Source organism: Sebastes umbrosus, chromosome 16 (genome assembly GCF_015220745.1).
Source record: "Sebastes umbrosus isolate fSebUmb1 chromosome 16, fSebUmb1.pri, whole genome shotgun sequence".
Lineage (NCBI taxonomy): Eukaryota > Metazoa > Chordata > Actinopteri > Perciformes > Sebastidae > Sebastes > Sebastes umbrosus.
Window position 1 is genome coordinate 26,247,043 of NC_051284.1, and position 20,314 is coordinate 26,267,356.

The window sequence follows — 20,314 nt, forward strand, 5'->3', positions numbered from 1 at the left end:
TCTGATGGATGATGCTCAAATGTTCTTTTGTAGGTTACGGAAGGGCTGTGGTGCTGGCTGTAACAGTGGAGGTAATATCGAGGATTCAGATGCAGGGGGGATGTCCTGTGGCAGTGGGAACGGGACGGGTGGCGACTCTCAGCAGAGCTCAGTGTCTCAGGGTGGGAACTCCGGACCTGCACCCTCCCACACGTACCAACCGCACACTCTGGGTGAGAACTACTGAACCTGGCAACCACTAACATTATGAATGCTATGACAAAATAAAGGAACAATGTGTAATGTTTACTTATTTTAATATTTAAATAAAAGTTTTTGACATAAACTTTGGATGTGTAGTTTGAAAGATGAAGGTATTTAATAAGTAGGGAGGGTCAAATGAACTATTGAGTTGCATTATTGGAAATGTAGGATCCAGCATTTTTGGAGCTTGACCCATACTAGAGCTGAAATCCAGGATATTAAATTCCTCTGCTGCTTCAATTTTTATCATTTTAAAAAATAGAAAACAAAAAAAATCTGTCTCATATGTCCCCAAATGTTCTGAGATTCCAACACTACATCACCGGAGCGTTCCTTTAATTTCATATGGTCTGACTTCTCCGCCCTGCGTCCAGGCACCAGTCAAAGTTCCCAGTCTGTCCAGTTGGGTTTGGTACGCCACTCTCCCGCTCGAGCCTCCGTCGCCAGCCAGTCATCCTCCTACCGCTACAGCAGCAGCCGCCACTCCTCCCTGCGCACCTCCACCACAGGCCTGGAGCCCTGCCGACGCTCCTCCACCAGCCAGCTGTCTCTGCGCACGCTCCCCACCTCCCTGCAGCTCCGGCTGGGCTCCACCTCCGACCCCGCCGGCCCCTCCGCCTCCCTCTCCAGCCACAGCATCCCTCCCTGCAAACGCCACACGCTGGTGGGCCTCCTGGGCAACGACGGCATGTGCAGCACCGTGACCGATCCCCTCAGCCAGCATCATCATCACCACCATCACCACCCGCAGCAACACAACCCCACCGTCTCCACCGTGCGCAGAGATGACATCTCCTACAGAGTGCAGGTTTGTAGATATTATATAAAAAATGAGTAGGAAAGAACAAAAAGAACACTGGCACAGTTTGCGAGTGAAATTTTGCAGCAGATTTTCTGTTTCACGCATTAATTTATATCAACAAACAGAAAACTGTACCAGAGAACTTTTAGTGTTTCTCATCCAGCTGTATTCTGTTCCCTTAGTTCTGTTTAGTCTTTAGCTCACTGACCCATAGACCTACCTGATATAACAAGCAGCAATGTGTTACATTTTTTAAATACATTTACGACAACCTTCATGATATATATAACTGTTAATGCCATGTATAAACTAATTGGCAAATATTATCATGCTGACACACTAAACTAACACGGTGAACATGGTGAACATTATATTTACTAAACATCAACATGTTAGCATTCTCATCGTGAGTGTGTCAGCATGCTGTGACCATTTAGTTCAAGTGCAGCCTCACGGAGCCTTTGGCATGGTTGCAGACTCTTGATCTTGTTATACATATAATTCAAATAATAGGCCATTTATTGAATTTTAGAGCATGTCATCCTCTGCTTAAAACTCTATAATTACATTAATGCGCTACTAAAATGATAATTTATCACAAAAAGGAGAACTTTCTCTCTATTCTGCTGGTTTGCATGTCATGTTTTTCTGTCCCTCAGTTGAATTTTCCTTGCCTCTTATTACTCCAAGCGGTCAAATAAAGGCATAAAGGAGAGAAAAAACTTTAACCTTAAACTATTATTGTTATCATTATTTTGGTGTAACTGTTAAGTATAGCAAAGTTGTAGCTATCACTATTTCAATAAACTAGTTAGTAGTTTTTAAATGTTTTTTTTTTTTTTTTACATGAATACTTATGCAGTTCCTATTAAAATGCTCCATGAAAACACTATTCTACTGTAAATAGTTTAAATAATTCACAGTTGATTCTCTATGAATGACATGCATGTGCTGGTTACAGTTACTTCCTGTGGCGCTCTGTGGTGCATCTCCAGGGAGTAAGTACTCTTAGTTTGACCAGCAAATCATTGAGTGAGTGGGAGACATTGTCCACGACGACACCTTCTTATCTTGGATATCTCTTTGAGTAACGACCCTCAGTCCTGCTGCGACATAAATGTGATTCTTCTGTGATGTTGCCTTTTACAGTTTAAAGTGTAGATAAATACATCGGGGGAGAGAGAGCGATATGATTTGCAACAAAGGTCCCCGTTCAGAATCAAACCAGAGACATTTCGGTCATCTGTTATGAATCTTGACCACAAGCACGGCCACCAGGATACCCTTGTTTTAAAAGACATCAATGCTAATGAATGAACCATCTGCACTTGTTTCCACACTGAATTTGAACTTATAAAATATATTTGCATATCAGTCACCTCAAAATCAGAATCCGAAATACTTTATTGATCCTGACGGTGAAATTGGGACACAATATATATAGAGAAATATAAATAAGAATATAAATAAGAATAAGGGATTAAAAATATAAGACACGTGCAAATATGTGCATCAAACACACACAATATATAACCACAGTCAAATCAGTAAATACAAAATGCTGAGAAGTGGGATCTTTTAAGTATGTTAAATATAAATGCAAGAATAATTAGGAATATTTCTTGAAATGTACAGTATCAATGCAGTATTAATGACAGAGTATTGCACAGTTCAATTATTGTACAATTTACACATGAGAATAATAAGAAATGATGGGGTAGTAGCTGCTGACGGGTGAATTAAGTCCAGTTCCAGTTTATTGATTGTCTGTCACTCAGAGGGAAGAGTTGAATAGTTTAATGGCCACAGGCAGGAATGACTTCCTGTGGCGCTCTGTGGTGCATCTCCGGGGAGTAAGTACTCTTAGTTTGACCAGCAAATCATTGAGTGAGTGGGAGACATTGTCCACGATGAATACGTTCTTATCTTGGATATCTCTTTGAGTAACGACCCTCAGTCCTGCTGTGACATAAATGTGATCCTTCTGTGACACGCTCAGGTCGCGGACGTTGGTCAGGTGCTAGAGAACATCAACTTATCAAAGCGGAAGGAGCTGCAGTGGCCTGACGAGACCATGAGACTGAGGGCAGGACGGACCTGCTGGAGGGACTGGAGCCCCTTAGAGGGCATGGAAGGACATGTAAGTCTTCATCAACACATCACCCTTCCTTATAAAGCGCAGATAAATGAAAGTTTTATTTATAGATAAGTAAATATGATCTTTTTATTCAGCTCACACATACTCTCTCACCTCTTATGCTATAAATGTGATTTTGCTGTGATTATCTTGTTCGTACTGTGTCCTATTTTTGGGCGTGTAACTCCCTCTGTGACCTACTTGCTCTGTAATAAACGCTCCATAAATTTGATTGGATGCTTCCCCTCACAAAGCCGCCTCCTCTGTTGCCCTCTGCAGGTGATTCACCGGTGGGTGCCTTGTAGCCGAGACCCAACCAATCGCTCCCATATCGACAAGACCATCCTGCTGGTACAGGTGGAAGATAAGCTAGTGCCCATTATTGAGACTGGGGTCATTGAGTTGGGTGCAGAGGTTTGAGACAAGCAAGCACACACATCACACACACATCACACACACGCTTGTGTGAAGACGAAGCCAGACCGCCCTGGCTTTCAGCAGGATGCTGGAGCCTGCAGACAAACAGGAAGTGGGAGCTCTCCCCCCTCCCCCGTTCCTTATCGCTGAGGGGGAAAAGGATGCCAGGGAAAAAGTGCAAGCAGAGGCAGAGCATACATTCATCCAACATCCTTTACTGCGTTGACACACATCCATAATATCTGCCTTGCTTTGCGTCTCAGATATGCTGCATGACAGTAAACAACCCTTAAGTTAAGTTAGTTCCTGCTACTGGATATTAATTTCTATGCATTTCATCGACTATTATGTTGGCAATTCTGACAGAGCTGAGTGTAAAGAGCGTGTGGAGATTTTTTTTGTGTTCTGTTTGTCTTTACGTAATTTGCCAAAATAAGCCTGGTATTGAATATCTGCCATGGTTTCACACATGTGAAAGCTTTTTTACTTCTTTTTTTCCGCTGCCAAGACGACAGAGAAAGTTGTGGTGCAGAACAGATTGAAGTCAGAGACTTGACACTGCTGCGCTCAACTAACTCCTCTGTTTCATTGTTGTCATTCCGTTTGGATTACTTTGAAATTTGCAAGATTACTTTGCGCAAAGAGAAAAGAACTTGCACTATAATTTTTGATTTTTTTTTTAATTTACAGTGATGCACTACACTCTTTACATATAATATCACATTTTATTTATTACAGACTCTGAATGGCCATGGTTACCGATGCCTTGGGAATGAAAAAAATGCAATCATCATTCTGTTTTCAGCCATTTTTATTTTACTATTTTATGTTTGATAAACTTGAAATAACTTTTTACTGTATATGATTATATATCTATATAAATATATATATATATATATTTACACAAATATATATATATAAAGTCAATGTATAAAAGATTTTCTTTTCAATATTTATTACTGTGAACAACATGGTATTTACACTTTGTTACATCTTTTTTTTCATTTTTGGGACAAAGGTTAATGTATTAAGGACCATTGGTTGAAAACGAGATGCCGAATTTTTGATGGACTGTTTCACTATTTAACTTAATTCTTTTCTATATGGAGAAATAAAAGTTTGATTTATTGCTGACATCTTTAATACGCCTCTTCTGATTGTTTATGTGTAATTTTATTGAATTCTCCAAATCACTAAATTAAAGAATACACACTGGTACACATTAAGCTCCGTCATCAACAGGGGCTTTTAGTAAATATACAAAATGTTCCACGAGAGTTTACAATGAAACTTGTGATTTGCAGGTGCAGTGTATGACATTTTCTGGGTTACTTGCTGTGGTTTATAAGATTTTTTTATAGCGGATTGAATCATATGACTTTTCTTTACTGTGTGAGCTTAAATAGGTCATAAGGAAGTGTGTAACATGCTGCAAAATTGGTGTCGTACAGTGTGTGAAGAATCTGTCAGTCAGCAAAATGACATTCTGGTACATATTCTTACAAAATCTGTTCTGCTTTTTCCCAAAATGTCAGGAAGTTTGCAATCATTTGCATGGTGGAAGATTTCTGACATTTGTCTGCCAGGATAATTGCTGACTGAGTTTCTTTGCTGACCTAAATCTGTATATTTAAGGTTCTAACCTCGTTATGCTTTATCAGCAGGTAAAGGTCAACCAGTTAAGCCCACAGTACTGTATGTTAATGACAGCCCTGCTGTCACTTGTAAGACAAAAAAGAGATGTTAATGGCTCAATCACTGAGTAAAATGACTTGATAAGGAGTATGATAATTTTTTTTAGAGGTAGATCATGTTTTGTATGAAAATATTCTTACACTGCAAAGTAACAAGTAACTATAGCTACCAAATAAATGTAATGGGGTGGTAGTATGAAATGGAAATGAATTAAAATATAAATTAATTACATATATTTAATTTATTTATTTTATATATTATGTATTTATATAATAAATTGAAGTATAAATAAATTATATATATAATTTATATTTAAATGTATTTTATATATATAGTTTTTAAAAAAAGTTTAAAAATAAATAGTCAAGTAAAGTTGAGTAAAATACTCAATATTCTTAGCACAAAAAATGCTGTTACTAGTAAAAGTCCTGCATTCAAACTCTTACTGAAGTAAAAGTACAAAAGTATTGGCAAAAAGTACCAAAAATACTCGAAAAGCCCGTTTCAGATATATTACTGGATTAGTGATGCATTATATGTACAAAACTTAAATGTTGCAGCTGATGGTGGAGTTCATTTTAATAACTTCATATACTATACATAATGTTTTTGTTGAGTACATTTTATATTAATCTAAATCTGCAAAGTAACTATACTAAAGGTATCAAATACATGTAGTGAAAGTATAAAGTAGCATTAAATAAAAAATACTCAAATAAAGTAAATACTTCCACCACTGCACCAGACTCATAAAAGGCATTGATTTATTCTATAAATCAGAATCAGAATCAGAAACAGAATCGTGTTTATTGCCAGGTGTAAGAGGTATACACTAGGAATTTGCTTTGGTTTTGTTGGTGCAAGTAAGCAGTATAATAACAAAAGAATAGATAAAAACGTTAGAATAAAATAAGAATAAAAAAAAGGAATTTCTACCAATTTACAATATACAAAATAAGCTATAAACATGATATAAACAGATAGTGCAGTGTTGCACTATATGTGTTTGTTTAAAGAAATAGATACGGGACTGTATTCTCAGAAATGATAATCCACTTGAAGTCTAGTTCATCTAGTTTCCACTGTAATAACCAGTAAACAGAGCATTATGGAAACAGACCAGCTGACATGTTTTTGTTGCTCTTTCAACCACATGACTGTTTTACAGTGAAGCCCCGCCCACCGAGCCACCGAGCTCTCTGATTGGCTGCTGCTGTAGAATTCCTATCAACCGTTTTTTTCCCGACGTCACGTCACGTCACATATAAAAGTCCCAGTGAGTCCTGCAGAGGAGGTTCATGTAGTCACTTCACTGCTGTCTCCTTCCTACTTCACCAACAAAGAAAAGGTAAGACATATCTTTTTCTCTTTATAAATCGCTTGGGATTAACTCGGCGTATTTAAATGTTATTATATAACAGTATTGTAGCGTTATTAGCTCTTTAAAAACAGTCAGTTTTGGTAGATTGTTGTGCTAACAGCTGAGCTAGCTTGTTGTTGGATCTCATCATGTGACTTGCAGGATTCAAGATTCAAGATACAAGATGTTTAGTGTTTATATTACTGGTACAATCGTGTGAAATGCTTTTTATTTGGGAAGCTCCATTAAAATAATAAGTTATATTACAATTATAAAAGGAAATACTTTGTACAAGGGTATATTAAGAACATAATATACATATCAGGAAGGATGACTGTACATATATAAGAAATACTTTGTAAAAGGGCATATTAAGAACATATACAGACATTAAGAACATATATATTAAGAACATATACAGACATATTAAGAACATATACAGACATTAAGAACATATACAGGCATATTAAGAACATATACAGACATATTAAGAACATATACAGACATTAAGAACATATACAGACATATTAAGAACATAATATACATATCAGGAAGGATGACTGTACATATATAAGAAATACTTTGTAAAAGGGCATATTAAGAACATATACAGGCATATTAAGAACATATACAGACATTAAGAACATATACAGACATATTATGAACATATACAGACATATTAAGAACATATACATATCAGGAAGTATGAATGTACATATATTCATATATTCATTGTGTGTAATATTAATATTCAACATGTGCAATATTACTTATTTTTCTTAAGTTTGTTAGCTTACTTTACCTTTTTCATTTGACTTATCTTATCTTATTTACTCATTTTTACTAAATGTGTCTTACTTAATTGTTATTCTATTAGGCACTGGAGCTAGAAATAGTACTTTTTTATTATTTTATACACTTGAACTTGTTGTAATTTTGTAGTATTTTTGAGCAATCTCTGGCACAAGAATTTCCTTCGGGATTAATACAGTTCTATCTTATCTTCTCTTATATAAGAAATACTTTGTACAAGGCATGTTAAGAACATGTGCATTAAGAACATATACAGTATATACAGTATAATATATATTTTTGTGTGAGAAGGTGTCGTATGAATTATCTATTTAAAAGTCTGATGGCCTGGGGGTAAAAAACTGTTCCTCAGTCTGCTGGTGAGAGTCCTGGGGGTCCTGTATCTTCTACCAGAGGGCAGGAGGGAGAACAGGCTGTTGTTGGGGTGTGTGTTGTCCTTAATGACATCCAGACAGTCAGGTGGCGTGTTATTTGTGTTATTTGATGCTTATCTGGGTGTTTTTTATGCCACCTCACAGTCCTAACAAACACTTATTTTAACAGTGATATATTTTAAACTATCCCTGTCATTCATTCAGGACTCCCACAGAAAGGCGAGGATGTTTAAGGCAGTCTTCCTCGTGCTGCTCGGCCTGAGTCTCGGGCTGCTGGATGCATTCCCCTCCCAGGAGGACTCGGACGGTGGGAAGCACTGGGCGGTGATCGTTGCTGGCTCTAATGGCTGGTACAACTACAGACACCAGGTGAGAGCTGCACAATAGGAAACTACTTTCACAATGTGATGACATTATCTAGTTCAAACTGACTCAATTGTTATTTTTACAATCAGCATTGTGGGTTTGATTATATCAACTTCTCAGATAAGCCTTCAACTTCTCAGAGCTGCACAACAGTAAACTACTCTCACAATGTGATGACATTATAAAGTTCAAACTGACTCAATTGTTATTTTTACAATCAGCATTGTGGGTTTGATTAGATCAACTTCTCAGATAAGCCACTTCCCCTTCACAAAATCCAGTTTTTCCAGCCTTCTAGTAATGAGTAACTGACCTCTATTGTTCTTTCTTTTTTCCTCTGTCTTTCTCTCAGGCTGATGCATGCCATGCCTACCAGATCCTCCACGGTAATGGCATCCCAGATGAGCAGATTGTGGTCATGATGTACGATGACTTGGCACAAAATGAGGAGTGAGTTGACATTTTTTGTTTCCGTCCAGCATTATCTTTGTGATCCGGAGACTTCTTCTTTCCCCTGAAGTGTTAAAAAAAAACATTGTAACTTCTGTTAGTTGTTTATCTTAATTCTTCCCTTTTTGCAAATTAGTAGACTGTGAAAATGTGCTATAGCATGCATGTTTTATAAACCATTTATGCATGTTGTATTGCATGTTTCAGTTAAAAGTTGAATTAAAGGATAACTGTTTCAGCGTTCCACACTGTCCTAAATAGTGTATTATGAGGTGCCGTATAGAACTAAGCACTAAAGTTAATGAATGATGATGTCAGCTATGTATATTTTACTTAACGTCTGCTTATCTGTCAGTAGAGCTCTGGAGCGATTAGTCGTTTAATTGATTAGTTGATTGACAGGAAATTGATCTGCAACTATTTTGATAATTGTTTCAGTCATATTTTGCCAGTTATTTGATGGTTCCAGCTAGGGATGTCCTGGTCAAGTTTCTTTGGCCCTGATCTCGATCTAAGTCCCTTTTTAATATGGTTATATAGTTATCTGCTAGGGCTGCAACTAACGTTTATTTTCATTGTCGATAAATCTGTCTATTATTTTTTTGATTAATCAGTTAGTTGTTTGGTGTATATAATGTCAGAAAATGGTCGATCAGTGTTCACCAAAGCCCAAGATGACGTCCTCAAATGTCTTGTTTTGTCCACAACTCAAAGATATTCAGTTTACTGTCATAGAGGAGTAAAGAAACCAGAACATATTTACATTTAAGAAGCTGGAAGCAGAGAATTTTTGACTTTTCTTTCTAAAAAATGACTCAAACCGATTAATCGATTATCAAAATAGTTGGCGATTAATTTATAGTTGACAACTAATCAATTAATTGTTGTAGCTCTTGTATCTTTTACTTAAATGTTGATTTAACAATTGAAATAACAGCTACTTAATCTGACTTATTTTTCATGTGCTACTTGATCCCAAAACTGGTAGAGATCCTGGTTCAAAAGTATTTAATTTATAAGCTTAAATTATTGATGATAAGTGATAAGTTTGGGAGAATGCAACTCCTGTAATTGATATGGCGTGATCCGCTAGAGAGAAGACGTCTCACTCTGCTAGAAACACTCACGATTGTACAGCGATGTAACAGAGTGGAGGTTTGCAGCCCTATCTGTAAACCGCACAACGTTGGTATTTCTCATGTCGCTGAGGTATGTCGGCGCTGTGTGGTTCATTGTCAGAGCGGCAGCAGCAATAACAGGCTGAGTTAAGGAGATCCACTGAAAGGAGTCACAAGGAACTAATTTTAGTGCACCTTCAGGACTCGGAGTTAAATTACTGACTGGATGGAAGAGCAGGAGTGAAAGCAGATCTGTCGGTTTCAGTCAGAATTAGGATCACTGTTACACACTGTGACATACAGCAGTGTTCAACAGTAATGATTGTCCACTTGCTCTGGGGGGGTGTTGTCAGTTAGTGGCCCAGTTGGACTTCACTTTCCTACTGTATATAATTTATGAACTTAAACCTTTCTTGTATCATTAAAAACCTGCTGGAATGTATGAAAAAGTTAATTGCAAGTCTAGACCAAGGCTTAAGTAGAATTCAGAGCCAAGATGGAAAACAATGTGATCTCCAAATAGTAAACTAGAGCTGCAACTGACACTAATTTCCACCATCTATCAATCATGTTAATTAGTTTTTCAATCACTCAGTAGTGAAAAACCCCCATCAGAAGTTCTCAGAGCTCAAAGGTGACATCTTGAAATGTTTTGATTTGTCCGACCAACAGTCCAAAACCCAAAGATATTCAATATATAGTGAGATATAAAACACAGAAAAGCAGGAGATCCTCATATTGAAGAAGGTGGAACCAGTGTATGTCTGGTATTTCTGCTTAACAAATGACTTAAAGATCCAGTGTGTAACATTTAGAGGGATCTATTAGCAGAAATAGAATATAATATTCATAACTATGTTTTCATTAGTGCATAATCATCTGAAACTGAATGTTGTGTTTTCGTTAGCTTAGAATGAGCCCTTCATATCTAAATAGTCCTCTTCACAGAGTCCGCCATGTTGCTCCACCATGTTTCTACAGTAGCCCAGAACGGACAAACCAAACGCTGTTTTGCTCCACCGCTCTCTTGCTTATGCTTCACCACTCACTTCCCATGTGACGTACATACACACTTTACGCACTGAACCGCTACATCCTACACACTGGTCCTTTAAACAATGAATCGATTATCAAAGTGATTTATTTATTTTCTGTCCATTGACTAATCAAGTAATCGTTCCAGCACTGTAGTCAACATTAGCTTTCAGCACTGTCCAGCTTTGTAATATGACAGATAAAACAATATACTGTATATATATTCCTTGATCTGCAACGATAAATCGACAAGTTGTCAACTATTCAATTAATCGCCAACTATTTTGATAATCAATTAGTCGGTTACAGCTTCTTAAATGTGAATATTTTCTGGTTTCTTTCCCCCTGTATGACAGTAAACTGAATATCTTTGAGTTGTGGACAAAACAAGACATTTGAGGACGTCATCTTGGGCTTTGAGAAACACTGATCGGCATTTTATGACATTTTATGACATTTTATGACATTTTTATGGACCAAACAAGTTATCGATTAATCGAGAAAATAATCGACAGATTAATCAACAGTGTTAGTTGCAGCCCTAAACAGTACTAATATCTTTTTAGAGAGAAGTTGCAGATAGTAGATTATTTCCACTGCAGAACTGAATTATTAAGTAACAACCAATGATAGCTGAGGAATATGGCTATTCCGCTATTATTAACTGTAGACACACTTTAGTGTTGCCCAATGTGTCCCTGCATCAAAAGACGCTGACATAATGTAGGTCAGGTTTTAGAGAGAAGTTATACACCATTTATTGTTTTATCATACTCTTGACTGTGTGTCTGACATGCTTATCACGTGTGGGAATTTTGGTTAATAACTAACTTATATTAAAGTCAATGCGGGCGAGAGTGCAGCATGATTTCCCTCACAGACTGCAAAAATCGATGGCCACACATTAGAGTCCTTGTTGTTGAGCGTTAGAGAAAGTGATTCTTGGCGTGAAAGGGGAAAAACCTGCAGTGCAGTGGAGTTTTCTCTAGTTTCTGACTCTGACCTGATGACAGGGTATCAGGTGAATGATTCACTGACCAGCTGACAAGTGTTTGTCAGCTATTTTCACTTCCTTCTGCACATCTGACTCATAGTTTTTTGTTCCCAGAAACCCCACCCCTGGCATAGTAATCAACAGGCCGAACGGCACAGATGTGTACAAGGGAGTTCCTAAAGACTACACCGGGGATGTGAGTGCTTCATTGCGTAACATTTGTCTAAGAGCTCTTAAATAAATGTTTGGCAGTGCTCTTGACATTCAAATAGATTTGTTTGAAGAGTGTTAAAATCAAACTTTTTGATTTCTGCAGGATGTGACTCCACAAAACTTCCTGGCAGTGCTGAAGGGCGGAAAAACCACAGGTGGCTCTGGAAAAGTGTTGAAGAGGCAAGTGATGAAATAAAAACTAAAGAGTAGAGGAGTGGTGAATCTCATGTGACATCAAAGCAGCACAAAATCTGGTTTATCAACATATCTGTAACTAACTTTATTCTGCTTGTCTTGGCAGCGGCCCCAAGGATCACGTGTTCGTGTACTTTACCGACCACGGGGCGCCTGGCATTCTGGCCTTTCCCAATGATGACGTGAGCACTTTTCTAATTCCTGCTTCCTGCTAATGTTCACTCATGAGCTTACTGGAACAGACACATAAGAAACTATTATGTTGCCCATCTGGCGTTGTCAGATAATTGTCTCTCTCAAGATCCGTCCTGTGTGTTTATATAATTCAATACCTTACCATACAGAGACATGAATCTAACATTTGATCAGTATTTAAAAAGCAAAACCATGATATATATAAAGCACAGATCAAGAGCCAGATAGTCTTTGAAACATTAGGAGTAGTGTTTTAAAATGTTTTGGTACTTGTGTCAATGAGACACCAAGACAGCCTGATACCAAAATGACACCTTTCTTTGAGAAACATAAACATGGTTTTCTACAAATTTTCATTTTAAAATGTTAAATATAATATGATTAAAGGGGCTCTATGTAAGAATCAGAAATTGCTTGTTAACAGTGACACCTGTGGCCGCTTAGTCAAGGACAGTCAGCGCCCTGTTGCTCGCGCTTGCGCTCGCACTACGTAGACGCGAGCGAGCATCGGTTAAAAACAGTGATGCCTCACACACGAGTTTGAGCATGATTGACAGCTAAAACCACAATATATTTCACATGCGTGGCATTAAGGTTAACTTACCTGTCCAATAGGAATTTTGCCAGCTCGGGGTCCGTTTTGATACGTAAAACTAAACGAAGGTCCCTCCATGAATTGAAGGTCCGGCCGATGTTGATCCTAGTTTTCCCCCAACGTCGGTCACATTCCTGTTTTGCAAGACGGGCTTCACTAGATATAACCTAGATTTTTTTTGTGCTTCTGTGGAGTTTGTGTCGGAGTCTGAGTTGTGGTGGGGGCTGGTCGTTTGTTGGCGTTAGCGGACTCCATTTCTAGCTGAACGTTAGCTATGGTTGCACACTGTTAGCCCTGAGGCGGAGCTGAAAATTAAGCCACTCGTGAGATCCGTTGTATTTTCCCAGAAAAAACGCCCCGCATTCTTCACATTAAAAGCAATCTACAGTAGGGCTGCACCTTTATGGCCAAAATTATTATCATGATTATTTTTCACGATTATTAATTTATTTTTCCTGCTAGTTAACAAATCTTTGCATCAAAACAAGATGTAAAATAAGGTTCCTCTACACCTGAATTCAGTGCATTTTTGTTTTGCCCATCTGCGCTACAGTATTTTACTCTTCTACTCCGGACTACAGCCGCTACATTCAGGAAGGTTTTTCACAGGCTGTCGCTGTAGTGTGCACGACGGCTCCCCAAAAGTGAAGCCAAAACATCTGAATCACCCCCTGGTGGCTGGCTGTTAGTTTATGGAGCGCTTGATTTGATATGCAGCGGAGTTTTCTATGAGTGGAGCATTTTAAACATCAATATCGCAGTCGATCATGTTCATTTAATTGTGGGAAGCCAAAATTGTGATTAATATTTGATTACTTGTGCAGCCTTAGTCTACAGGCTGATAGAGGAAACCCAGAAAGTCAAGGAAGGTTTAATTTTTTTAGGTTAGGTTACTGTTCACACACTGGCAATAAAAACGTGCATACCGTCCCTTTAAAGTAAACAAGACTGTAAATCTGACCAAATCAGGATGTTCAAAGTACACAAGTGCAACATGGTGGTTTACCTCTGAAACTGTTACATTAAAAGTATTTTTTGTCCTCTCTCTATTACAGCTCAATGTGGCAGACCTCCAAGACGCCATTAAATACATGCACGAAAACAAGAAGTACAAAAAGGTACGCAGCAACATGCTGTTGTTGTTTTTTTATATACTGTATGTGTATACATGCCTTTAAGTATGTAGGTCAGTGATAAAATCCAGTCAGGTGATGATGTAGCTGTGCTGCAAGATCATATCATAAAACTTCTCCTTTTTTTTGCCCTCTCACATTCACAGATGGTGTTCTACATCGAGGCATGTGAGTCCGGGTCAATGATGACAGACCTCCCTGCTGACATTGACGGTGAGTTGAACTTTACATCAGCAGAATCACTTTCCACGAAAAACCCCAAGAGATAAGGAAGCAGCAACGATCAATAGCTGCTTGAATCCTCGACAACATGAACTTGACTTTTCCTTGTGACCATGTGACTGAGGTTAGCACTGCAGTCCAGCTTGTGGACTTCACTTTATAGTCCCGTTGTGTGTCTAGTAAAACACTGGGGTCAGCATTATGGCTTGTGGTAATCTGTGAGCCTCGTCAACTCTGTCATGTGCTCGGCCTCATCATGTGATGAACATGAATCAAGGTTCTGGTTTTACTGTGTGAATTTACATCCCTATTTTTAGTTTAAATGACTAAATGAGATATCTAAAGTTCAAATGTGAAACAGCAGTTTATTCTCTGGAACTCACTCTTTAACTTTAACATTTACCTCTAAATGAGTTCACAAACTGGCCTTTAGAGCTTCAGATCTTGTCTTTGAAATGTATGACTCGGTCAAGCAGACACGTGAGTCGTGTTTAGGTTCGCCTACTGGAAAATTATAATTCTCTACCAAACTATTACACAGCATAACGTGAGAATATATCTCTGTTTTTCAGTGTACGCCACCACAGCAGCCAACTCGCAGGAGTCGTCTTACGCCTGCTACTATGACGAGAAGAGGGAAACCTACCTGGGAGACTGGTACAGTGTCAACTGGATGGAGGACTCCGATGCGGTGGGTGATGATGTTTCCCCCCTGTTGTATTTTTTTCAATCTTTTTATGATTTTGAAATTACAATTGAGTTCAGAACTGCGCCCATAGCAACGGTCTGTTGTACATAGCATCGGTCTGCTATAAAGAAATAACAGACCATAGAACACCGTGATTGATCAATCAGAATTGAGTATTCAACAAAGCCGTGTAATAAAACATTTCAACTTGTTTGCATGTGTACATTTTTATCAAAAGTAAGCAAGCAATTAAATTTCCTTCAGAAATGTTTGCCTTTTCTAGTTATCTGTATTTTCCTACAAAGTATTGGTAATTTTACAACTCTGTTTCCAACGGATATTAAACCGTTCAATAGCAACTGAGACTAAATGAAGTCCATTAAAGGTTTATTTGCTGTTCCAAACACCTGTTGTCAAAGAGGCAGGAACAGGAAAAGGAAGTGGTGAACGTTTCCAACAGCAGCAACGGTGGTTTGGTACTTTGCATAAGCAGTGATGGCACCTGTGGCTCTACAATATACTGTATAAACATCCCCAAAACCTGAACTTCATTAACAGATAATAAAACAAATGAGTTCCAACCATTCTGTTTCATTTGTGCTTCCAGGAGGACCTGACCAAGGAAACTTTGTCTAAGCAGTTCAAGATTGTAAAGAACCACACAAACACCAGCCACGTCCAGCAGTTCGGAAACAAGGTGAGAGGATGAAATGAACACTGCTGAGGAGGGAAATGTAGAGTTGATTATTATTCAGTTATTATCATTGATTTTCACATATATTGTGCAATCACAAAGTGCTCAAAGCTCCAAAATAAGATAAACATAAAAACAGACTATTGCTAGGTATTACAAACTGCAAATGAAATACCACTTCAGTGCAGGTAATTGGCACTTAATAAATAAATAAATAAATAAATAAAATACAAATGCTGAATATTATGTCTGTTGCTTTGTCTTGTCGGAAAAAAATAGGAGGGGGGTTGGGTACTGTTTTATTTGTGTATATAAATGGCAGAATAGTGATGTGGAGGGGGAAAAATGTGTGTTTCCTGCCTTTATTTTGACACTTATCTTAAGTGTCTTGCTCTCTATACAGACTTTGGCCCACATGAAGGTCATAGCGTTTCAGGGTAGCCCCAAAGCCGGTGTCCAACCTGCTCCAATGACCCTGAAGCCAGTTACAAATCCCAATCTGATCCCAAGCCCCGACGTTCCTCTAGCCATCCTCAAGAGGAAGATGATGGCCTCCAATGACATCATAGCTGCCAGAGGGCTGCTGATGGAGATCAATGCCCACTACAAGGTAAACATTGAAAAAGCCCTGCGGTGCTGTTGCGGTATGTTGCATGTTTCAGGTCCTCTGTGGTGGACTTTTCATGCCATGGAAATCTGATTTATCAGGGAGTTTAACTGCACAAATTTACGTAATTTACCATGACAGCTTTCATGTTACAGATTCCTAACAGTGTCTGAATACGTGTGTGTGTGTGTGTATTCAGGTCAAGGAGATGCTGGCTGAGACTATGCGCCAAGTGGTTGAGAAAGTGACCGGCAACAAGCTCATGGCCGAGGAGATTCTCAACGAAAGAGCTGAGCTCTCCCAGCATAAGTGCTACAAGGCTGCAGTCAACCACTACAAATACAACTGCTTCAACTGGCACAAAACCGAGGTAGACGAATACATCCCGCACATTCATTTAGACCAGACCGGGAGCCGTGCCATCCAAATTTAAATTAGATTAGATTAGATTTAGAACAATTTGTGGTTAACATAGCGGATGATTAGTCACAGTTTTTGGCAGGATTCATCTGTAGCTGATGATGGAAACTTACTCGCGTGTCAAGACTCTGGTTCTGCTTCAGAAGAGGAAATGGTAGATCCGTTTTACATTTATTGTGAAACAGATCTGGCGTAGGTTAACCATCAGTAGGTTTTGGATCTACATGCATTTGCCTTTTTGCATTCAGCTGACTGTAATCCAGAGAGACTGACAGTAAGCAGCGGGTGCAGAATAAGCTTGTATGTCTTGAGTTATGCCTTAACACATTAGGCCTCATCAAGAACACGGGGCCTCATTCACCAACTTACACACTTTGTGCAAAATAATTGGTTATTGCGTTTTCTTAGAATATGATTCAAATTACAATAATATTTTCACCATTTTTTTTATGTTTTTAAGAATCATTTTCATTATTTTACAAAGCATTATGGTCTAAAATAAACCCTACACTAACACTACAACACTGAACGAGTAATAGCATCCCATGCGTCCTTTATTGTGTTATTTTATACCCACTACTGACGCTACGAAATATGACGACTTGTTTGGCGTTCGCTTCGTGCTGAAGTACCTCCACTTCAGAACTACTGAAGTTTTTTATTGGAGGCATTTGGAGGCCGGTGCTCCACCCTCTTTAGGCTTTTGTTTGGGCATTCTTGACTTAATTCTCTCAAGCTTTCTTTTCACAATCTGTGTGTGCACCTGGCCCTGCAGTCTCATGCCCTTTATGGGGATTGCCAGGGTGTTTACTTGTGCTAAATTAGAATCAGGTGGCACACACTTTCAATTCACGAGGAATAGGATTCATTATTATAAGAACACCGATACAAACAATTCTGTGGTTTAAGAACATGAATCTGACGTAGACTTTTAGTTATTCAGTTCTTTATTTGTGCGTAAAATAAATCATAAGAGAAGAGATATACAATAACATAAATAAATGCACAGGTGGGTTGAAAAAAAAAAAACCCTGAGGGCTTTTAAAAGGAACCCATCTAACAATGACAGACATAAATATTTTTAAATATCTAAAAGAAAGAAAAGAATACTATTTCCAAACAAGAAACGCTAGAGATAAAAATAAATTAAATAAATAAAAAACAGGATAACAATAACCAATATTTGCACTGCTTTCATACACTATATCCACCTCATTTACAAAATACTGTACTCTGTCAAGAGAAGTTGTGTAAGAGCTCTTTTAAAAAAAAAATAAAAATGAGTGACTGACTTTTCTTAGGATGTTTCTCAAGAACGCATTTAAGAACAATCTTAGGAAGAAATTGGTGAATGAGGCCCATGACTTTATGTATTTATCTTATTCAAACTTTTTTCTGTGAGTACCAGCGTCCCAAGTCGGATTCACCAAACTTAACTGCACAAACTTGTAAACTCGTAAATCACATTTTTCAACCTGATAAATGCAACCTGTTTATGAGTTAGTGCGTGTTTGTGAGATTCAAGTCCTGCTGTCGGAAATCATCAGACAAATTTAGCAGTGTCAGTTGGTCTTAAAGGGGACCTGAAACAATCTATCATCAGAGCAGTTCCGTACAGTGACACAAATAGGAGGACTAGTTTGATATGAAGTAAGATGTCTTACTAAAGCAAAGTGGTCCATGACTTATAGATGGCTGGAAGTCAAGTGGATGTGACGGTAGCAGAGACGGACAAGCAAATATTGCACTTTAGATGATGTTACACTGTTCACAAATATAATTATATGGTTTATTGTAGCTATTAATTTTTATTTAGTTATTTATATTTATCTTAATTGATACTGATAACTCAAATACCATTCAAATTAAGGCATTATGATAATCTTATTATTATAATCTGTAGTGTTTTTTTCCTGTGTGGATAGCGGCAGACTGTATCTGTATCTGTTCATGGACAACTTGTGAATTTTGTTCTTTACATATGAGACATCTGTTTGGTTTTTGTATTTAAGTAAAAAAGAATCCAGAATCATAAAATAGATGAGGCAGATAAAGAAAAGAAGATCCATCAAAGAGGTATCAGATCAGGTAGAACAGAGCAGCCCTAGTAGAGAATATGTTTTAGTTCCACATGAGTGTAAAACAGAAATAAGATGTAAATATATGATGGGGAATGGTGGCCTGAGAGTAACTCTGCAGTCCTGCTACAGGAAGTATGTAAAGGATGGGTTTTTTTTATTCTTTTTCTTTATCGTTATTTAATTACAATAATATCCTGGGTACTTCCAAGCAGCTGTATGTGTTTTATTGTTTCCCTTTTCTCTGGAAATGTTTGACATTTGGAGTGCCACAAATACGACCGGGGGAAATTAACTTTGTTTATTAACAGTTTAGTATCACAGACTGTGGGGACATTTCTTTGACATGTGACGTCCTCTTGTGTTTCAGTATGAATACGCTCTGAGACATCTCTACGCTCTGGTGAACCTTTGTGAGAGAGGATACTCTGCAAACAGGTGAGATCCACTTCCCACTTCATAAACCACTGTTTTTAGACCTGCCTGTTTCAGTTGTCTTTGTGGTTTTATGATTCTTATTCTGATGTACCGAATAGTTTGAAGCTTAGAAACTTCATTCATAACATTGACATTCTAATTATTATTATTATTAATAACTTAAAGATATAGTTAATATAGATAATATGGCAAAAAGTACAACATATGCAGAAAAAAAGAGTGGGCTTAAAGATTGGATTCACCCTAAAGTGGGGGACGATTCAAAGGTAGTGAGCTTCATTCGAAAACCTCAATAGAAACTATGAATGTAAAAAAATGACATTCGGTACCTCCTCAATTCTTGTTCAACAGTGGGGGATAAGAAGTAATCTGATTGTTGTTTAATCTGTATAAAACTGTACATTTTAAGTTCATTATTTGTCTTTAAAATGTGAATATTTGATACTGAAACAAGTTGTGTTTTGTTTCTCTGCAGCATCCAGCTAGCCATGGACTCCGTGTGTTATTTCCGCAAGTGAAAAGGGGTTTCTATAAATCCATGAAAGTCTCCCATCAAAATGCTTCTTCCGTGTGAGAAGGCCTGAGAAGACGGAGCTTCTCTTTGCACTGCTTAGGAATCAATCTGACATGGAGTTGACATTATTGTTTCATCAACACACTAATACTTCTTCTTTCTTTTTTTTAAACTTGTGATGTTTTTTTGATTTTACCGAGAACTTTTAAACTTGTTTTTAAGATGAGTTGCACGATCACTGTGAAAGGTTTGTGAATGAGATTTTACTGCTTCTGATTATTTTTTTTTAGATCATAGGATTGACGACAATAACATGAAATTAATATGTTTTGCTATGAGTTTTATTTGTGGTATGGACGGCCTGGCATGAATGATTGATTGACATGTAAAAAGGACGTACCACTGAACGTTGAATGTTTGTTGAACCTCAAGAGACTTTGCTGTAACGCAGGGATCTTGAAATAAATCCGAAAGACCAAAACTGCTAAAAAAAATTGCTTTTCTTATTCCTTAATATC

The 20,314-nt window shown here is 37.8% G+C and overlaps 2 protein-coding genes across 6 annotated transcripts in view; both read left to right on the forward strand.

Annotated features, from left to right (window-relative positions):
- Positions 1 to 4,742, forward strand: part of pcnx1 (pecanex 1) — a 41,448-nt gene extending 36,706 nt beyond the window's left edge. For 4 of the 5 annotated variants that reach the window (XM_037747335.1, XM_037747336.1, XM_037747337.1 and 1 more), the window contains 4 exons: positions 34 to 212; positions 618 to 1,051; positions 3,045 to 3,185; positions 3,462 to 4,742. In XM_037747335.1, coding sequence (XP_037603263.1) covers positions 34 to 212; positions 618 to 1,051; positions 3,045 to 3,185; positions 3,462 to 3,602 — 895 coding nt within the window. In that variant the 3' untranslated portion in view covers positions 3,603 to 4,742. Of the gene's footprint in view, positions 1 to 33; positions 213 to 617; positions 1,052 to 3,044; positions 3,186 to 3,461 lie in introns of those variants that run through there. The other variant, XM_037747339.1, reaches the window with a different exon arrangement.
- Positions 4,743 to 6,494: 1,752 nt separating this feature from the next.
- Positions 6,495 to 20,290, forward strand: lgmn (legumain). The gene is made up of 14 exons (XM_037747366.1): positions 6,495 to 6,642; positions 8,046 to 8,210; positions 8,560 to 8,657; positions 11,919 to 12,000; positions 12,121 to 12,197; positions 12,319 to 12,394; positions 14,058 to 14,120; positions 14,282 to 14,348; positions 14,930 to 15,048; positions 15,653 to 15,742; positions 16,143 to 16,349; positions 16,546 to 16,716; positions 19,215 to 19,282; positions 19,758 to 20,290. Exons 2-14 carry the CDS (start codon positions 8,067 to 8,069, stop codon positions 19,798 to 19,800), a joined length of 1,305 nt encoding a protein of 434 aa, XP_037603294.1. The 5' UTR covers positions 6,495 to 6,642; positions 8,046 to 8,066; the 3' UTR covers positions 19,801 to 20,290.
- Positions 20,291 to 20,314: the final 24 nt, after the last annotated feature.